The sequence below is a fragment of the Ovis canadensis genome, chromosome 4 (assembly GCF_042477335.2).
Source record: "Ovis canadensis isolate MfBH-ARS-UI-01 breed Bighorn chromosome 4, ARS-UI_OviCan_v2, whole genome shotgun sequence".
NCBI classification, from domain to species: Eukaryota; Metazoa; Chordata; class Mammalia; order Artiodactyla; family Bovidae; genus Ovis; species Ovis canadensis.
The window spans coordinates 117,197,954-117,219,090 of record NC_091248.1 but is presented as its reverse complement, the minus strand read 5'-3'; the positions used below and the strand labels follow the sequence as shown (position 1 = coordinate 117,219,090).

Here is a 21,137-nt window from a genome sequence, read left to right as displayed (position 1 = left end):
CTCATCTTATCCTCACACTAGGACCAGGGCTGATGGGCGGCCGCCACCTAGAAGTTGCGAGTTGCTGTGGCAGGAGAGAGCGGTCCGTTACACACCGATTCTTAAGCTTCCACCCAGAGTGACACGTGCCACCTCTGTTCCCATTTCATTGGCCAGAACAGTCTTGTGGTGCCCCATGTCTACTGGAAAACCAATACACATATGATTTTACTTGAAAAATGAGAACGATTTAGTGACTAAGTGAAGGGCAACGCCTTGGTGCTGCTGCCTGCCTGAAAGTGCTGGGAGAGTGACATGAGGTGAAACCAGGATAAAACCAGAAAGGACTTTCCGGGTGGACTGTGGTTAGCATTGCATGTCAGGCCAGCCTCAACGATCTCTCTCAAGCCTGCTTTATCACGGGCTCTCCATTTCCCCTGCAATAGCTCTTATAATCAACAGGCTCTTCTGACATTTTACCTGGGGATCCCCCAGCTTAGTCTCGTGGGACTCTCTCTGTGTCTTAGAGCAGGAGTTGACAAACCTTCTGTGTGAAGGGCCAGGCAGTACCTATGCTAGGCTTTGCAGGGCAGGTGGTCTCTGTCACTGCTCCTCAATTCCAGTGTTATAGTGTGAATGAACACTGCCACAGACAGGGCGTAAACAAATGAGTGTGACTGTGTTCCAGTCAAATTAAAACTGAAATTTGGATTTCCTATAGTTTTCTTGGGTCATAAAATATCGTTCTTTTGATTTTCCCCAAACCATTAAAAAATGTAAAAACCAGGCTGTGCAAAACTAGGTAATGGGCTCAGTTTGGCTCATGGGCTGTTGTTGGCCAACACCTGTTTCAGAGCATCCTTTTGAGAACAGCTGTCAAGCCTTGCGTCTGTATCCTTATGCCCTTGACTGTGTAGGTATGAATTGGGTCTGCACAGGAAGCTGTGCCCGGGTCACCAGCTGTCTGTGTGAGCCTGTCCTTTGCCTCATGACTTTACCTTTTAGACCGTGGCTCTCTCTGAACTGTTTGTGCACAAGCACCTTTCTTTCTCATTTTTCCATCCATGCATGATTACTACTTACCTGGAGAGAGGATGCAGGATTCAAAAAACAAAAAAATGAACACTTGGGTCTTTGGAGAGAATGGTGAGTGATTGGCGTTCCTTCACTGTTCTCTCTTGTATGTGTGTTTTCCACCCCCAGGTTCTTCAGAAACACTCTGAACATCATTCTGCAGTTCATCCCTGAGATGATTTTTATCCTGAGTCTTTTTGGATACCTGGTCTTCATGATCATCTTCAAATGGTGCTCCTTCAGTGTCTCTGTGTCCCGGCGAGCCCCGAGCATCCTTATCCACTTCATCAACATGTTCCTATTTAACTACAAGGACTCTTCGAATGTACCTCTGTACCAATATCAGGTACTTCTGGGCTTTCTTTTTCTTTCATGCATTTTGATTATGTCAAATCTCTCCTGCTCTTGGGTTTTGCAGAGAGTAATTATCTGTAAGACTGAGCCATCTCAGCACCCAACGTGTTCGGTTCTTCAGATTTCAGAAGGCCCTGAATGAATAACTTCTCCACATTTTGAGGCAGCTCCAGTGGTTTCTGTTTGGGTAATGCACCTGATGGGTTATAGCCGTGGGGTTGAAAACTGGCTTGTATGTTGTCTGCGAAGAAAGAGAAAAATAATCCTTCAAATTGATTGGCTTGAAACTGTAAGTGCTCCAAATAGTATCTTAAAATGGAATAATCTTTTATTATAAAAGTAAACTCTAGTTGTTGTTTAGTTGCTAAGTCATGTTCAATTCTTTGAGACCCCATGGACCATATAGCACGCCAAGCTCCTCTGTCCATGGGATTTCCCTGGTGGTCCAAAGGATGGGTCTTTGTACTCCTGGTGCAGGAGGGCCCAGCTTCTATCCCTGGTCAGGGAGCTGGATCCCATATGCCACAGTCGAATAAATAAATATTTGGTGGGCTTCTCAGGTAGTTCAGTGATACAAAATCCTCCTGCCAGCACAGGAGACATGCGTTTGATCCCTGGGTTGGGAAGATCCCCTGGAGGAGGAAATGGCAACCCACTCTGGTATTCTTGCCTGGAGAATCCCATGGACAGAGGAGCCTGGCGGGCTACAGTCCATGGGGTTGTGAAGAGTTGGATATGACTGAGTGAGTGAGCACGCATGCTCCCAACACTGCCCTGGCTGCTTTGTGCTGTGTTTCAGTATCAAAGAGAAGAGCAGCAGCTCAGGAGACACGTCTGGTTGCTTTAGACATTGTGAAGGGGAAAAGCATGATATAAAATCAGGCAGAAGGCAATGAGGTAGCTTCAAGGGCAGGGGCCTGGGACTGGCGAGTGCCTTGCATGTGGTTCCCACCCCACCTCCCGTTCTCCTTGTAAGTAATTAAGGGTGGAGGAGGGTAGGAGATGGAGAAAGTAAGATGTTATCACTGTTAGTGGGGGTAAATCACTGTTATTGGGGTGAATCTTACTACAGTTGGGATGATGATAAATCGTCTCACTGGGAGCATGCCAGAGAGTTAGAGAAATGTGAGGGCTCAAGAAACATTTTCCCTTTTACTCTGAACACAGTGGCTCTGAAAAAGCCTCCCCTGGCATCCTGATCCTTTAGACCACAGGAGCCGTGGGTCACTCCTCAAACCTGGTGACTCAGGAGGGTAAGAAGAAGCGGTGGGGTCGAGGGTGTGAAAGGAAATACCTAACAGGATGATAAACTGGGATGACTCCTGGGTTTCAACGAGGCACAAAGACCATGGACGTCTCATTCCAAAATGAAGTGAATTGTGGCACACACACACACACACACACACACACACACAGACAGTGAAATAGTTCAGTCCAGATGTCCCTGAACCCATTAGATAACTCACCCACAATGAGACTGTACAAGTCAAGTGGCCATCGTGAGTACTTTTTTTGGATGTGAGAGCAGCAGGGCTCAGTAATACTGGAAATATAAGATTACTGATGGAGGGACTTTGCTGGTGGTCTAGTGGCTAAGATGCCATGCTCCTAATGCAGGGGCCTAGGTTTGATTGCTGGTGAGGGAACTAGATACCACATACCACAATTAAATAAAGTAATATTCAGTCAAGTAAATAAATACATATTTTTTTAAAAAAAGCAGGATTACTGATGGAGATAATGTCTGTGACTTAAAGTGATGCAAGGACTTTTGGTCACTCCAGAGTGACTGGTAAAGTGCCAGGCCTGATCTTTTCCCAGGACCAGTGCTAACTGTCTGCACAGAACAGAGTCAGGGAGACATGAGACAAATAAAATGCCCTTATGATGTGGCTCGTGAACACTCCTGTCCAGTGACTGGCTCCATACGGTGTGGGTGTACAATCAGGGGCTTCATGGAAAGTAAGGAATAAAGAGAGGAAGTCCCCTGTGCCTGCCATGAGTGGACACCCCACACCACCAGACTGACAGGTCTCTCTCTGCAGTGGGAATAGCCCACGATGGGAAGGCAGATGGGTTTACTGAAATGCTTCTGATCTCTCCAAATGAAATATGGTTGATCGTGTGTATTGATCATGTGTAGTTGATTCATAATAATCATTTGTATCATCTAAAGTATACTGTGCCATCACCTTGAAGCACTAAGACCTTCCCATTTCGGTCTTACAGCAAGAAGTCCAGAGTTTCTTTGTTATCATGGCTTTGATCTCTGTGCCATGGATGCTTCTGATTAAGCCGTTTATCCTCAGAGCCAACCATCGGAAATCCCAGGTAAGCACCATCCCCTTCAGTTCCCTCACTGTGGTTAGGACTGTGGGTTCCCTGGAAATATAAGTCAGGGGTTTATAGAGAATGCCGGGTGTACCAGGGCCTGAAGAGCCTGCTGAGGTGAGGGTGGAGAGGTGAGGAACTGGCCCACCCCAGGTATGCTTCCTCTATAGAGCTCAGCTTTTCTTTGGGGTCATCTCATTTCCAGCATAATTGTTCAGTCACTAAGTGCTGTCTGACTTTGTGATCCTGTGGACTGCAGCTTGCCAGGCCTCTCTGTCTCTCAGCGTCTCCCGGAGTTTGCTCCCACTCATGTCCATTGAGTTGGTGATGCCATCCACCATCTCATCCTCTGCCAGCCTCTTCTCTTTCTGCCTTCAGTCTTTCCCAGCATCAGGGTCTTTTCCAATGAGTCGGCTCTCTGCATCACACGGTCAAAGTATTGAAAGTTTCAGCATCAGTCCTTCTAATGAATATGCAGGGTTGATTTCCCTTAGGATTGTCTGGTTTGATCCCCTTACTGTCCCTGAACTCTCAAGAGTCTTCTCCAGCACCATAGTTCAAAAGCATAAATTCTTAGGCACTCTGCCTTCCTTATGGTCCAGCCTAGAGGTCACATTTAAAGACTATGTGTTGCGAACTGTGCTTGGGGTATGTGTACTGAGTCTAGGGTTGGTTAATGATCTCTAGGTGTCTGAACGTGGTTTCCTTTTTAGTTAAAATAAGTCTTATAAGTTTAGTGTGTACTGAACATTGTTTTTCATAAAGCTGTGGGCTTTTACTATGTTATGTTGGGCTTCCCAGGTGGTGCTAGTGGTAAAGAATCCACCTGTCAATGCAGGAAATGTAATGTGACAGGGCTTCGATCTCTGGGTTGGGAAGATCCCGTGGAGGAGGGCATGGCACCTTCCTCCAGTATTTTTGCCTGGAGAATGCCATGGACAGAGGAGCCTAGTGGGCTGCAGTTGATACTGTCGCAAAAGTTGGACACAACTGAATTGACTTAGTATGCATGCACTCTGTCATGTTACAGATCGTGTGAGGAAACTAGAGGAGTAAACAAATTCAAATAAGTCCATTCTTGTTTATTTGTGATTTTTCACTCTATTTGCAAACACCAGTTTAAGCCCACTTCCTCCTTTTGTCTAAATTTCTCCGGAGCCTCAGGTTTACTCAGGGGTTGATAAAGAATTTACTGTCTGCCTAAATCAAGTAGGAATAAGGAAGATCAACTGTCCAGGGAGCTTTCGAGTCTAGAAATGACACACAGGTGCTGTTTGAAATGATCAGTCTCTGCTTCCCTCTGTTCGTGCAAAAGATTTAAATGCGCTGTTCTGAGATCAAGTGTATTTTAAGTGGTTGTGAATATATTTGGATAAACCTTTTTTTTCTAAACTGTGACCTGGCTGACATTTGAGTCAGGGATCTAGATCAGATGAAGCTGAAGTTCAGGAGGTTCATCCCTCGGTGGCGCCGTCTTTCTAAACCACCTGCCCCTCCCACTCTTTCCTGCCAGGCTTGACTAGATCTAAAGCCTGTCTGAAATATAATTTATGTGGGATATACACACATAGGAAGGCAAAGCAAAGAATACTTGTTTATTGTTTGGTTAACTGGTGAGAGACCAAGATGGTGAAGGACAGCTGAGGTGGACCATTGTCCAAATAGGTGATGGGTGTTTGAAAGGAAGGTGGCAAATATCTTTTCTGCAGACATAGATGCAGCTGTTTTTCCTAGAAGCTCCACCTGCTCGTAATCTGAGGGCTGGGTTCCTGCTGGCTATTCGGAGTCCCGGGACTCTCAAAGCATAGCTTGTCTTATTCTTTGCTCAGCAAAACTATTTAAATAGTGGTGGAACTCAAAGTGATGGATTTCTCTCTTCTCCCCATGGATGATGTGTACAATGCGGAAGAAGGTAGAGGTGTTTCTGTGGTCTGCCATCTTGGATGGTACCTCCTAGACTGGCACAGGGGAACAGGAGCTCCCAAAGACTGATTGGAGGTTTGTCTCCTTGGCCCTTGGAGTGTAGGGCTGTTGGTTGAGTCCTTAGGCTGATTAGATGGTCCTTTCTCATGTTCGAAACATTTCCTCCCACCTCCATTCACGAGATGATTCCATAATGGAATTATTTGGCCTCTTTCCAGTTCCCTCTATGAAACCTTAAGGAGGCCCAATACATAGAGACTGTAAACAGATTTGTTCTGATGGGCCTCAGGGGATGTGAACAGAGGTCCTATTTCCTCAGGCTCCTCTGTAATACTATGTTGGGTCCCTGCAGAAAACGAAGAAGAAAATATGGCAGAAAGCGAAGAACTAAAGAGCCTCTTAAAAGTGAAAGAGGAGAGTGAAAAAGTTGGCCTAAAACTCAACATTCAGAAAACTGAGATCATGGCATATGGTCCCATTACTTCATGACAAATAGATGGGGAAACAGTGGAAACAGTGACAGACTTTATTTTTTTGGGCTCCAAAATCTCTGCAGATGGTGACTGCAGCTATGAAATTAAAAACGTTTGTTCCTTGGAAAAAAAGTTATGACCAACCTAGACAGCATATTAAAAAGCAGAGACATTACTTTGCCAACAAACGTCCATCTAGTCAAAGCTATGGTTTTTCCAGTAGTCATGTTTGGATATAAGAGTTGGGCTATAAAGAAAGTTGAGTGCCGAAGAATTGATGCTTTTGAACTGTGGTGTTGGAGAAGACTCTTGAGAGTCCCTTGGACTACAAGCAGATCCAACCAGTCCATCCTAAGGGAAATCAGTCCTGAATATTCATTGGGAGGACTGATGCTGAAGCTGAAACTCCAATACTTTGGCCACCTGATGTGAAGAACTGACTCATTGGAAGAGACCCTGATGCTGGGAGAGATTGAAGGCGGGAGCAGAAGAGGGTGACAGAGGATGAGATGGCTGGATGGCATCACTGACTCAATGGACATGAGTTTGAATAAACTCTGGGAGTTGGTGATAGACAGGGAGGCCTGATGTGCTGCAGTCCATGGGGTTGCAAAGAGTCGGACACGACTGAGTGACGGAACTGACTGACTACACACATACAAGTACACAACTGATGAGGGTGCATATTAGTAACGTATCACAACATGAACACACTTGTGTGACCAGCACTCAGGTGGAGACTCAGAACATCATCAGGCCCCAAAGTCCCTTTGTGCCTGCTTCCTGTCCCTCTTGGCCCAAGGTTGACCATTATCCTGATTTCTAACACTGTAGGTTAGTTTTCCCTGTTCTTGAACTTTATGTAAATGGAATCATGCACTGTGCCTTCTTTTGGACCTGGCTTCCTTCCTTCAGTATTATATTTGAGAGATTGTATGTATATGATTGGCATATATTGTTCCCTTGCATGGATGTACCAAAATTTAATTATCTATTCATGTATTGATAGTTGTTTTTCAGTTGCTCAGTCATGTCCGACTCTTTGCCAACCCATGGGCTGAAGCCTGCTAGGCTTCCCTGTCCACTGTCTCCCAGAGCTTGCTCAAACTCATGTCCATTGAGTTGGTGATACTATCCAGCCATCTCATCCTCTGTCACCCTCTTCTCCTCCCATCTTCAATCTTTCCCAGCATCAGGGTCTTTTCCAATGAGTCAGCTCACATCAGGTGGCTAAAGTATTGGAGCTTCCGCTTCAACATCAGTCTTTCCAATGAATATTCAGGGTTGATTTCCTTTAGGATTGACTGGTTTGATCTCCTTGCTGTTCAAGGGACTCTCAAGAGTCTTCTCTAGCACCGCAATTTGAAAGCATCGAAGTGTTGGTAGTTATTCGGCTTTTTTCCAGTGTTAGTAAGTATAGATAGTGCTGCTGTGTACAACCTGTGTCTGTCTTTTTGCATGTGTTTTATACCTTTTTAGAAAGTTGCAAGTAGCTAATTTCAAGTTGATTACTATTTTATTTCAGCATCCAGCTCAGACATTGTGAGATGTTTATTAGGGGGGTAGAAAAGTATATTTTGAACAGGAAAAAGAGTCAGTGAGATTTTCCAAGTCCCCCGGATCACACTTCTACACAATTGTTTATGCTTACTTGAACCAATTTCAGGATATGTCCAGAGAAGCCTAGCATTTAGGGGGCGGAAATGGAAAAACTGTCTTCCACTTCTTCTTTGATATTTTCTTCTTTAAGTTGACAGGGAGAGAAAATAGGATTTCAAGAAGACAAAGTAATGTTAACTTGAGACCCTTTCCTCACCATGGGGCAAGGAACCATAGGCCAAGGGAAAAGGCTGACCCAGAGCCCCCTTTTGATACCGGGCACCCTGGAATTCCTGTCCAGAGGGGCTCAAGCCTACTTCTGGGTCATACAAAGGGCCAACCCGCCCCTGGGCACTGCTGACCCTGGTGTAGTCAAGGGGCAGCAGTGTGTGGGGGAGTGTGGGTGGGACGTAGACATCTTGGGTGGGAGTGCCCACACATGTGCCCACAAGGCCATGGTCCCTGTGCTGTGAGGTGTAATCAGAGGTGAGAAGGGAAGGGTGACATGCCAGGTGCGGGGCCAACTCTCCTGTGTGCCCCTGTCCTGGTGTGGGGTGTTGAATTTGCACCTGGCTTTCCAAGCTCTTGTGAGAATTTATTTGCCAAGACAGAGGCCAGAATATACTTTGTTTGGGACTTTGTTGGCTTGATTTATACCTTTAAAATATTTAAACATGTGGCACGTGGACTTTCATTTGTACCTTTGTCCAAAGGTCTGCAAATATTAGGAGCAGATGTGCTGAAGAAAGAACGCTAAAGACACTTTCTTGCCTAATTTGCAATACCCTACCTGTGAAATCATTCTAGGAACAACTTTGGCCTTGGGACATCAAGTTTCAGGGTGACTTAACTATTCTTTTCTGACTCAAGGATAAAAATCAGGCCAAATTGAATGGCAACTAAATTTTTCCCCCTTGAATTCTTTTCTTAGCTATTTAAAAAAAATTATTAAAAGTTTTAATTTTTATTTATTTTGGGCTGTGCTGGATGCTCATTGCTGCGTGGGCTTTACTCTAGTTGAAAGCGGGGGCTACTCTGTAGCTGCAGCGCTTGGGCTTCTCATTGTGGGGGCTTCTCTTGTGGAGGCTGGGCTCCAGGCACGCGGGCTTCAGTGGTTGCAACTCATGGTCTCAGGTGTAGCTCCTGGGCTCTAGAGCACAGGCTCAGTAGTTGCAGCACATGTGCTTAGTTGCTCCCCGGCAGGATCTTCCCAAATCAGGGATCGAACCCATATTTCCTGCATCGGCAGATGGATTCTTTACCACTGAGTTGCCAGGGAAGCCTCTTAGCTATTTTTATAAAGTAATGCTTTTATTTTAAAAAGTGTTATGTAAGAAACGAATCGCCAGTCTATGTTCGATACAGGATACAGGATGCTTGGGGCTGGTGCACGGGGATGATCCAGAGAGATAATATGGAGTGGGAGGTGGGAGGGGGGTTCAGGATGGGGAACTCATGTACATCCGTGGCTGATTCATGTCAATGGATGGCAAAACCAATATAGTATTGTAAAGCAAAATAAAGTAAAAATTAAAAAAAAAAATTAAAAGTGTGTTTGTGCTGGAAAAGTCTTTGTCTAGTCCACTTGGGCTGTGTAAAAAGGTACCACATCCTGGGTGGCTAAAACAATAGATATCTATTGCTCACAGTTCTGAAGGCTGTATGTTCATGACCAGGGTGTCAGTATCATCACCTTCTTGTGAGACCACTTTCCTGCTTCACTGCTGGCATCGTCTCTGTGTGTCCTTACCAGATGGAGCTAGGGGGCTCTCTGAAGCCTCCTTTATAACGGACACTAATTCCATTCACAGGGGTTCCACCCTCATGACCTAAGTGCCTTCCAAATGTTCCACTTTCTAATACTTTCATCTTTGGGGGTTAGGATTTTAACATGAACTTTGTGGGGGTCACAAGCATTCAGACAGTAGCACTCATTAATCCCTCCTCGTTAGATTTGCTTGTAGAAATCTGGCTGTTTGGGTCACAAGACTGTTGGTTTATTGTAAAGAGCGTGATTAATCTGGCACCTTCTGGAACACGATGGAGAAAAGTGCATGCCCAGGATCAGACTGCCTACTGATGCTACTCTGTCACTAACTGGCCTTAACTAGCTGTGGAATCCTGTGGGTTCATTTCTTAACCTTTCTGTACCTTAGTTTACTTTTCTGTACAATGGGGGGATAATTGTGTTTACATAAAAAACATTGTTACAAAGGGTAAATGAGATAATTGAGAATTTAGAACAGTATCTGGAACATAGCTAATAGTTAATGAGAGCCTTTATTTTATAGAGGGTTTTTGTAATCCTAAAAGTGAACCTGCCATTTCATGTTCTTGTTTGCTGACAGCTGCAGGCCTCCAGAATCCCAGAAGACCCCACCGAGAACACCGAGGGTGACAGCTCTGGCCGCAGTGCTTCTGCAGGTGCCCATGGGGCTCAGGATGACCACGATCAAGAGGTAGTTAAGGGAGCTCCCTGGTGGCCTAGTGGTTAAGTTTGGTGCCATCTCTTCCATGACCTGGGTTCAATCCCTTGTTGGGGAACTGAGAGTCCACAAGCTGCACAGTCAAAATATTAGGGGGAAAATGGCTTATTTAAAGAAGAGGTATTTGGGACTTGACACTCTATGGAGGCTTGCAGTTTGTACAGGTTCTAGAGGTCAGTTCTAGCCAGGAAGGATGCTCATGTATTTAACAGCCAGTAGTGTGTGGGCACGGAGAAGACAATGGCATCCCACTCCAGTACTCTTGCCTGGAGAATCCCAGGGACGGGGGAGCCTGGTGGGCTGCTGTCTCTGGGGTCTCACAGAGTTGGACATGACTGAAGCGACTTAGCAGCAGCAGCAGCAGCAGCAGCAGCATGTGGGCATGACTGAAGTGACTTAGCAGTGTGTGGGCACCAGCCTATCATGTTGGACTTAAGCAGGAGAGCTGGGAGGGCCGGGAAGACCCTGCTAGGGGTGGCCTTGTCATCCCTAAGTCATGGGAAGTTGGGGAGATCCCAGGGAAGGGGGAGCACTTGAGTTTACAGCTACTTACCAACCAATCAGGGGGCATTTAAAAATTTTGCCCAGGTACTGCTCTGATTATGAGATGCATATCAGCTTCAAATTTAGTAACACAAAAGCTTGTAAATGTTACCAAGGACCCCTTGGCTCAGAACCGTGCCTCTGGGAATCTGCTGGTTTATTTTCCCCATCAGTGCCCTCATTTACAGTCACAGAGCCCAAATCTGGTCCCTTATCTTGAAGCAAGACGTGGGTTATTGCCAGTCCTCCGCCCCAACGGAAGCATGAGCAGCTGCCATTGCCTGCTCCTGCCTCAACCCTGGCTCTTTCTCGGCTTTGTTCACTTATCTTTGTGACATTGCCTCGCACATGAATTCCCAAATCGTGTTCTTCTCTCCTCCCTCCCTGTCCCTTTCTGTCCAACGGCAGCCACTCCCCTCTTTGGGAATGTGCCATGTTTCCCCAGACAAGGCAGCTGACTTTTTATTCCCTGACTGAAGTCACCCAGAGTCCTGAACCCTGGGCTGGGGGTTTTAACTGGAGCGTCTTCTAATTCTGGAGTGGAAAGAGGGTTCCTGTGAGGCCTCAGAGATGCTATAAGTAGCTCCATTTGTGGTATTAATTACTTTTTAAAAAAGTATTCATTTGTACCAGTGGATAGTCAGAATTACTGAAAAACTGGATCATGGAAAGTTTTCCCAACAAGATTCCAGATATAGAGAATAACCCTTGTTAGTGGTGATTGGTATTAGTAGGTCCTTCAGACCTGCTGGAATGTTTTAGACTGCAACCCACACATCTTCTGACTCATCAAGCCCCAGCCTGTCTTGTACAACCTCCCTCATCCATCTTCCTCATTCACCTCAGGATATATCCAGTCAGTGTGCCCCTGCCAGCTCCTCCACCAACCTGCTGCCCTTGTGGGGGCAACTCCAGGCTCTGCTGTATGGCTCTTTCCCCCAGTACCGTCATACCTGGGTCTCCCAGGACAAAGCACATACAGGCTCGGCTCGACTCAGCCAGACCTCTCTGTGACTGAGGCTCATTCCTCACCAGACGTTCCTATCACTGTGACCCCTCCCCAGGTCTCCTCCCACTTTAGTCCTCACCCACGTTTAGCCCAGCTCCAGGTCAACAGCACACATCTCCAGACTTCCAAGTCTACCCAACACTTCTGACATCAGTCACAAGTCGGGGGGTGGGGAGCCCTCAGATTCCCTCGGGTTGAGTCATTTGTAGACAGTTCACAGAACTCAGGAGAATGCTGTACTTTCAGCTGCAGTGTTATTTACAGCCAAAGTCTGCACATTAGTAATCCTCCTAAGAGGCACATCAGCAGAATCTGACACTGGGAGGTTCTGAATGCAGAGCTCCTGTGTCCTTAGAGATGCACAGCTCTCCTGGCGTTGACACTGACATGCGGCTGTGTTATCGTGTTGCTTACTCAGGAAGCTCATGCAGCTTCTGTGTTTCATGTTTTATTGGGGTGTCATGATGTGACTCACCCAAGTGCCGTCCAGGTGGTTGCACTCAATCTCCAACTCCCTCCCTGGAGTTGGGTTTAGGTTGATAACATGTGGCTCAAAGTCTCAAGTTTCTAACCACATGGTAGGTCTTTCAGGCGAGGCCAGCGCCCACGTAAACTACCAAGTGCCTCTGTATAGATTAGCAAAGATGATGAGGTGTGGTCCCAGGGACCAGTGGAGCTTGAATATAGACTTGTCTTTCACTTGGGTAATCTCAAGGGTTTCGAGACTGCTTCCCAGCAGCCAGGACTAAGCCAGACCTCTCTTTGGCTAAGGTTCATTCTTCACCAGACATTCCTGCGCTGCTGTGACTCTCTCCACCTGTTTCCCCCTCATTCAACTAGAAATGTCTTCACAGCAGAGCCCAGGCCTTCTCCATATATCATTTGTAACGTGTTCGCATAGAAAGTACTTGATGGAGTAACATCAGAAATTTCTCTCTTTCAGTTCAATTTTGGAGACATCTTTGTGCATCAGGCCATCCACACAATCGAGTATTGCCTGGGCTGCATTTCCAACACAGCCTCCTACCTCCGGCTTTGGGCCCTCAGTCTGGCACACGCACGTGAGTGAGTGGGCCACCTGGCAGGGTGACCATCACACGTCCCTTCGGAAGCAGATGCAATGTACTTGGAGGGGAAAGTGCCTTCTGGGTTGTTTCTGGTGTGCTTGCCAGAATCTTTCAAAGTGTTAATAGAAGTGACTTTTTTTCAGTAGGTCTGGCTTTGTATTGCTGAAATGGTTACCCTCTGTATCAGCTTCCAGTTGCTGCTGTAACAAATTATCACAAATGATAGCCGACGTGACAGCGCAGCACACAGCAGCTTAGAACACTGTGAAATTGACTCTCTTACAGTTCTGGAGGGCAGAAGGCTTAAAAAGGTGCTGGCAGCTCTGTTTTTTCTGGAAGCTCTTGGGGAGAATCTATTTCCTTGCCTTTCCTAGTTTCTACAGGCCGCTTGTATTTATTGGTAAAGATTCAAGCCCCAAGAATGACTTAAATCTGGAATCTTGACTCATGGAGTTAACTTGAAATTGCTCTTGATTTCTGCCTGCTTCTCCAGTCTTGACTCTTGGTGTTTCTCTCCATGCCCCCACTGGCTTTCTGTTACCCCCACCCCCCTCCCCATTTCCTGTGTAGTGGCCATGAGGAACTGCCCTGAGGCTCCTGAAGATGCCACGCCACCTCGGCCCTCTGTGTGTTTGCCCTGCGGCTCCCTCACCTGTAATCTTCTTCCCTTCTTTAACCCTCTCCCCAGCCTGATGTCTCATTCCTCCTTCAGAACTCAACATGGTTGGCACCTTTCCTGGTGGTCTTCCTCCCTGGTTCCCAGTCTGGAAGGTGCCCTTGCCTAGGTTCTGGAGGTGCTCTGACCTAGTACAGATTGTAACCCTGTCTTGTTAGCCTGTCTCCCTACTAGATTGTGAGCTCCTAAAAGGTAAGGACCCTGGCTTTTAACTCTGCATTCCCAGCCCTGGGCATCATGCCAAGAACAGAGAAGCCAGGCCGAAGTGTGTGTTAAATAAATAGAAACCAAAGCAGTGAAAATGAGCCTGGTTGTTGATTTACAGCCAAAGCAGGTGCTCAGAGTTAGTGTGGTCTTGACTGCTTTGGCTGCTTGCTTTCTTGTACAAACTCCTGTAATTATAGTATGTCCCTGGAAGGGGGAGTGAGAGGACTCTTTGGTGTCCCTTCTTATAAGGGGCACTAATACCATCATGAAGACTCTACCTGTGTGACCCCATCTAACCCTAATCAATTCTTTTTTTTTTTAAAAGGTTTTTTTTTTATGTTGACCATTTTTAAAGTCTTTATTGAACTTGTTACAATATTGCTTGTTTTATGTTTTGGTATTTTGGCCGCAAGGCATGTGGGATCTTAGTTCCTCAACCAGGGATCGAACCTTTGGCCCCGGTTTTGGGAGGCAAAGTCTTAACCACTGGACAACCAGAGAAGTCCCCCTATTCACTTCTTAAAGGCCCCAGCTCCCAAGTACCATCCCTTAGGGGTTAGGGCTTTCATATATGAATTTGAATTCAGTACGTATTAAATCGTATTACATGTATTCCTTTGTGTTTCGCTTCTTTGGCGTAAGATGTTCCTTCTTGTTGCTGCCAATAGCTACGGTTTGCTCACCTTCACTGGTGAATAATGTGCCATCATACACTTGTCCTCTTGATGGAAACTCCTCCAAAACTGCTGTAGATGACCATAGTCAGGTACCCTAGGGCACAGATGCCCACGTCCTCCACCTGGGAGTGGAGTTGCTGAATCGTAGGGTGTACAGATCCAGGATTCCTGTATGGGGGTGATCTGCATTTGCCCATGAAACCACGCGGCTGAGCGTGTTTCTCTTGTGTCTGGCAGAGCTGTCTGAAGTGCTCTGGACAATGGTGATGCACATCGGCCTTCACGTGCGCGGCTGGGGAGGACTCATTGGGGTCTTCATCATTTTTGCCGTGTTTGCTGTTCTGACGGTAGCCATCCTGCTGATCATGGAGGGCCTCTCTGCTTTCCTGCATGCCCTGCGGCTGCACTGGTATGAACTGCTTGTAGTGTAGACACTCTCTCGGGAAAGAGGGTGGATGGGAGGGAGGGCTAGCTGACTGGGTTCAAATCCTGACCTGTTGTGTGACATTAGCAACTCCTGTGCCTTTTTGGAACCTTAATTTCATCCCTTCTTGGTGTAATATTAAATGATGTCTTATACACACACACACACACACAGTGACTGCTCTAGAAGATTTATTAGTTCCCATTCACTCCTTTTAAATGTTCATTTGTTATTATAATTGGCTTCATAAGGGACACCCCAACTGTTGGTAAGATGATGGATTGGAAAGGCTCACAGAGGGAGATGCTGAGTGAATCTGGGCTCTCTGGCCCTTGTTGCTGAGTGTGGGAATTACACCGGCAGAACAGGCAAATAGTTCTTGGAAAAGGGAAACTCAAGGAGGGTACCCCCCAGGAAGAAGGCTCTCACTGGAGGCCCTTGACATTCATAGATGTGTCCGGAGACGATTGGCCATCACTGGACTGATGAATATGCGGACGTTTGCTTAGCCTTCTGTTTCTCTCCTGGGTCAATTTTCAGCCAAGAATTTTGGGTGTGTCTTCTCTACTGAAGCATCAGGTTTCCCATACGTCCTGACCAGACTCTCCTTAGCTTCAATGATGCTTCCTCCCTCCGTCTGTGGCCACTGTTCATAAAGAAAAGGTTTTCCATCTCACCTGTTGATTTGAGAGAATCATAGCCTTCCCTGCCCGAGGCTATATCTACCCATGTCATTAAAGAAATGAACTCTGCAGCATAGTAACACAGAAATGACCATTTGTGGTATCTGTTATGTAAGTTATAAAAGTATAAGTCAAGGCTCTGGTGGTTCTGCAGTTATGTAAGCCCCACAGTTGAAGATCAGGATGGAAGTGAACCACCTTGTAACACGTGGTGATATGTTGTCCCATGACCATCTCTTCAGACAGTGCTGCCCAGAAAGGATTTCCCTGGTGGTTGGGGGTCTAGGGGAGGTTATGCTGTGGTCCCTGAGGTCACTAGTGAAGTCCTGGAGAAAATGGAGGGTGGAGAAGAAGGTGTCAGGGGGAGGCAAGAGAAGGGTTTGAAAATAAAGCCTCGAAACCCCAGGATTCCTGTGGTGGCTGCCAGGGGTGCCTTCCTCACCTGGGGCTTGATTTTACCCTCTCTCCACTTCTCCCTTCCGGCTGCCAGCCTCTCATTTCTGTGTTCAATTCCCCTTCTCCTTGCCCCCAACAACAGGGTGGAGTTCCAAAACAAGTTCTACACCGGGGCTGGTTACAAGTTCTCTCCATTCTCCTTCAAACAAATCCTGGATGGGACAGCTGAGGAGTAGCTGCACGTCTGGAGGCTGTGGCTGCCTTCTCCGCTGGCCACCTCCTGTTCCAGTCTCTGTGCCAATGAAAGAAGTTTCGTCTTGTCTTTAAAGTCAGCCTGCGCAAGGCCATCAATGGAATGATTGTTCTCACCAACTGGAGGCAGGAAGCCCTGTATTATTTATCTGTAAGCCCTGGGATTTGATATGACTTCACCATGTCATAGAGAAACTACATGGGCAAGTCATTTCCACCTGGGGCCTATTGTCGAATACTAAAATGATTGCGATGGAGTCGGGGGGGGGGGGGAGTGCCAAACTCATGTTTTCATGTAATTAAAAACTTTTGGGCCATTCACGCTTTCTTTAAGATTCTTTTCTTTTTTAAAGAAAACTATTCTGTAAAATTTAGCACTGATAATGATAGGCCAAAGCTAAACAATAGAGTTATACAAACAAATCCTAGGAAAGGATTATGTTTTTTTAATTCTTCATTTCCTCCTTCCTCAAACACCTTCTTTTCCTTGTCTGGGGCTAAACTTTACAGGATTAGGAACTTTCTCATGAATTTTCACTCCAGGTGAGGAAGAACAGATAATATTCTCTGCTGAGAGGGAGGGCTGGCCCCGGTGTGGCTCTCTGAATCATTAAATCCTGTGGAATGAAGTGTGACAACCTTCAACAGTGATTTTGTTTATTTTCAATGCACGTTATGCTGGGGTAACTGGGGAAAGGGATCCATAGGCTTCAGCAGGTTCTGGAAAATGGCTTGCAGGGAAGGAGATGGCCGGACAGCCTGTCCTGATGCTTTCTGGGTCTGTCGGCCCCTGGGTCATTTCTTAGGCACCCACACTGGCAAACTTCCAAGAGCCAGGTGTAGAATAATATGTGTTCTGTCAACTAGTCTGAAGGGCCTTTATCCAGGTTCATTACCGTCTTTATGGTGACTATGGGGTTCTCAGGTAAGTCAGTGGTAAAGAATCCCCCTGTGAATGCAGCAGATGCAGGAGGTGTGGGTTTGACCCCTGGGTTGGGAAGATCTACTGGAGAAAATGCCAACCCACTCCAGTATTCTTGCTTAGAGAATCCCATGGACAGAGGAGCCTTGAGGGCTACCGTCCAACGGGGTCATAAAGAGTCAGACACGACGGAGCACATGGTAACTCTACGGGTGGAATTAAGTGTCATTAACATCGGTGCCATGCTTTATAGTCTGCAGAGCACTTTTACATAGCATCTAACTCATAATCAGGTTTCAGAGGATCTGACCAGACGCCAAATCGTCTTTTGGACAGACCTTTTTTTTAAGCTCCCATCGGCCTCTCTGCACTGTGGGGTTGACTGGTGCTCATGGAAGTGTCCATGTCACTGTCCATGCCAAGCGTCACGATTTGTCCAGCACAATTTTAAGGCCCAGTTAGGTGCTCAACAAGTATTGCTTTAGTGATTAAAACAGGCTGAGCCCAGGAATAATAGTTGGAGTCGGAAGAAGTATGTCTGAGCTCCCACTCTGGTACTTCATCAGGTGTGGTTTTGGGCAGGAAATGGAGTTGTTCCTCCCATCGCCAAACTGTAAATAGCACTCTCTACCCCTGTGGGTTGGGGAGGGAGGTACGGTCACAGGGCACCAGGTATGGACGAGGTGTTCGGCCAATGGCACTGGTGGAAGGAAAGGACAGACTGAAGCTGTGTGTAAGTGGCAATTGTAAGTCCATAAATCCCCATGCTGCCAAGGTCACCAGATGGTTTCAAGGTTCTCAGTTCATCACTGCCCTTCTCAATGGCTATCTAAAAATATGTGATGCTTAGGTGAATCACAGTCTTTTGCCCTGTAATTCTAAACAGTGATGACTGTGAGAACAGGCGTGAAGGAGCAAAGCTGTCTCTTCTGCCCCTTGCCTGGACCCTTGCTCTTTCAGAAATTTGCAGTCTCCCTGGGATCGACATAGCAGTTTCCTCCAAGGATTGGCAGTCTCTTTCTCAATGAGAGATGTAATTTCCTCTTTAAAAAGGGATTGGGTGAAAGGCTGCTGAGAAGAGGGTGTGACCTGAATGTCACTCATTAGCTCAGGACGCAGGGTTGTTCTTCAAAGAATCTGTTCACAGAACTGAGCCGAAAGGAGGAGGGAAGATCTGAGAGCCGGGCTTCTTGGAAAGGGAAGTCCAGAAGCCCACAAGAGGCCATGCATGGTCCAGCTTCTGTGTAAGACTTGGCTGCAGTAAGGTAGAGAAAAAGAGCTCGAAATAGGAAAGTTTTCCAGGAAGTATACAGAGGTAAGAAACTCTGATGGGCAACATAGTTCTGGGTTTTTTTCTGCTCTGGGGGGCTGAGGGAATTTGACCATTAGTGCTTGGCTGAATATAGATGAAGTATAAAAATGTTGCTCTTCTTACTGATGATATTGCCAAACAAATTACATCACACACACAAGTTCAGTTTTTAAAAGCTCTACATGGCTCAATCATCTCTGGCTAAAAAATTAAGCACAGCAAAATGCAATAAAATAGAATGTCCTGAACTCCTTTTTTAATGAAACCTGAACTCCTTCTGAGTCCTGGAGTTTCACAGTGAATCCCCGATGTGTCAGTTCTTTGAAGGTGGGCAATGGTTACTTTCCATTGAAAATTTTCAAGAGTGATAGTGAAGGATGTGGAGCGTCTTCCCCACGTCAATCTATATTGTTTGGAATTGGTCTGACACGTTGTCCATCCACCATGCATCCACCAGTCCCTCCATCCATCACTCCATCTCTGCCTCTATCCATCCATCTGTCCAACCTCTTCCTAGGCTAGAAGGGATTTAGAATGACTTAGGGAGCCAAAGAATAGAAAATGCCAACTCAGCTCTTCCAAAGCTCCATTTCAGCATTAAGATTACAAGCTCTATCTCTCAGTAACATGTCTCACTCATATCCATCTCTGAAACATTTTGTCCCGTTTATGAAAGCTTATTTTATGAAACTGGTGGAAACTCAAGAAAACAGAGAATACTTTCCTTATCTGTTAACTTCAAGTTAGTATTTGAGTGTCCTCTTAATGACTTGGAATGTAAGCCCCTTTATAATTCACAAATGTGAATACCAAAATCCTAAAAATATCCAATCAACACCCCTGCACTCCTCCCCCCCAACCAGCATGCCCCCGCCAAAGGAATCTTGCTGTTGAAGGCCTTGTATAACTTACTAGGGCAGGAATGAGGACTTTTTCTGTTTCAGGTAGTTGGTATATTTGGCTTTCTTACCCCCCAACCCTTTAGCAACCTCCAGTGACACAGAGAATGCATCTGAGCCTTGATCATCTTCAAGGGCTGGTCTTGCATTTGAGTCAAGACATCTTCAAGAGAGACTGATATTACAGTTGGTGAAACTGAACAGGTTCACTCCTTTGAGTGAGTCACACGTGACTGCCCACTGTTTTGTCCACCATCTCACCCCTGCAGCAGCTAGTTTCTTCCGTTTTCAAAAGATCTTTCTGTAAAATACACTGATTTTATAACTGAAAGCAATGTACAACAAGATCATTTTTAGTGAAAATTAATCCATTCTGTTTTGCCCTTTGTAAGTGTAAGGTGATTGAAAAGGGTGGATGTTGTGTTAAATATCTGATTGGAGTTTTTTTTGGTCTTATTTTCCAATAGGCATATGGCACATGTGAGGTCTTCCTATCACCACTTAAGTTGACTCTTGAAGTGTAATCAATCTATTTTAGGAAGCAAGCTACCCCCCCCCCCCAATTTGGATAGTTTTCCATTTGAGTCCTAGGTGTTCTCATGTTGGCTGAATATTAGAAATAATTGCCTTTGGAGAAATACAGATTTGATAACTCTGTAGATGCTTAACTTACCCTGAGTGTATTTGACTTGTGATTGTGGTGAAATTTTAGAAATTTTGTTAGTAGTTTGATGAGAAACAGTACTATCACGAGTGCTTGTGTTGCAGTGGGCACTGTGTCATGTTACACAAGCATCATTTCATTTAATCCTCATAATGCACTTAAGAAAGTTTATCAGCTAAAAGTCACACATACCTGGCTAGTCTGAGTACACTGGTGTTTACAATTAATCATAGCTAATTACAGACTTCTTCATTCCTTCTCTACTGCTTCGCTTGACTAGCCTAAAGAAAACACACGGACACACAGACACACAAACAAGAGCGAGCTTCCTTTCATCCCCATGGAAAACACGTCTGCAGGTGAACAGGTCAAAGCTGTAGAAGAGCTCCACATCATGGTCGTCAGGTCCCAGGCTCTTTTCTAGCTTATGCTCAGACTTGGCTGAGAGTTTCCATCTCTCCAACTTCATATTTGTATCACCACCCAAAATGGCTGCTGAAGCACCAGCCGTCATGTCTCCGTGATCCAGGGAGGAGACAGAGGGGCAAAAGGACTTTCGCAGAAGCCTTCCCCAGCAACCTCAACCTGTATCTCAGTGGCCACCCCATCAGCAAGGTTCAGGGACGACTTGTCACTAGGAGGGCAGCAGGCTGCTCCTCCTGAAGGTAGAGGGTATTATTTTTATTTTCCGGTGAGGGAACAGAAGAGTTTCAGTCGCTGTGTCACCATGCTGCTGACTGCAGTTTCTCCCTCCCTGCTTCCTCTCATCCTTCCTTCTCCCCTCTTCCCTCCTTGTCACCTCTAATTCCTCTTCTCCCCTTTACTTCCTTCTCTCCATCCCTTTCCCCCTTCCCTTCCCTCCTTTATCCTGCCTTTTCTTTCCTCCTCCCCCCTTCTCTCCTTCTTCCCTCTCTCCCTCTTCTCGTCTTCCTTCTTCCTACATTTAATTTATGGCTCAGATGGTAAAGAATTCACCTGTGATGTGGGAGACGTGGGTTCGATCCCTGGGTTTGGAAGATCCCTGGAGGAGGGCATGGCAACTCACTACAATATTCTTGCCCAGAGAATCCCCATGGACAGAGGAGCCTGGTGGGCTACAGTCCATGGAGTCACAAAGAGTCAGACCAGACTGAGCGACTAAGCAAACGCGCACACGCACACACACACACACACACACACACACACAC

General features: G+C 46.1%; 2 protein-coding genes across 7 annotated transcripts in view; both read left to right on the top strand.

The window, feature by feature from the left end:
• ATP6V0A4 (ATPase H+ transporting V0 subunit a4) overlaps positions 1-16,798 on the top strand; it is a 71,484-nt gene extending 54,686 nt beyond the window's left edge. For 4 of the 6 annotated variants that reach the window (XM_069586990.1, XM_069586991.1, XM_069586992.1 and 1 more), the window contains 6 exons: positions 1,183-1,399; positions 3,637-3,738; positions 10,082-10,192; positions 12,715-12,832; positions 14,636-14,807; positions 16,044-16,798. In XM_069586990.1, coding sequence (XP_069443091.1) covers positions 1,183-1,399; positions 3,637-3,738; positions 10,082-10,192; positions 12,715-12,832; positions 14,636-14,807; positions 16,044-16,137 — 814 coding nt within the window. In that variant the 3' untranslated portion in view covers positions 16,138-16,798. Of the gene's footprint in view, positions 1-1,182; positions 2,661-3,636; positions 3,739-10,081; positions 10,193-12,714; positions 12,833-14,635; positions 14,808-16,043 lie in introns of all 6 variants that reach the window. The other 2 variants (XR_011256508.1, XR_011256507.1) reach the window with 2 other exon arrangements.
• Positions 16,799-18,311: 1,513 nt separating this feature from the next.
• The window catches only part of SVOPL (SVOP like), a 103,947-nt gene continuing 101,121 nt past the window's right edge, over positions 18,312-21,137 (top strand). Inside the window, exon 1 of the mRNA XM_069588488.1 lies at positions 18,312-18,390. The gene's annotated coding sequence lies outside the window, so the exon portion shown is untranslated. The remainder of the gene's footprint in view (positions 18,391-21,137) is intronic.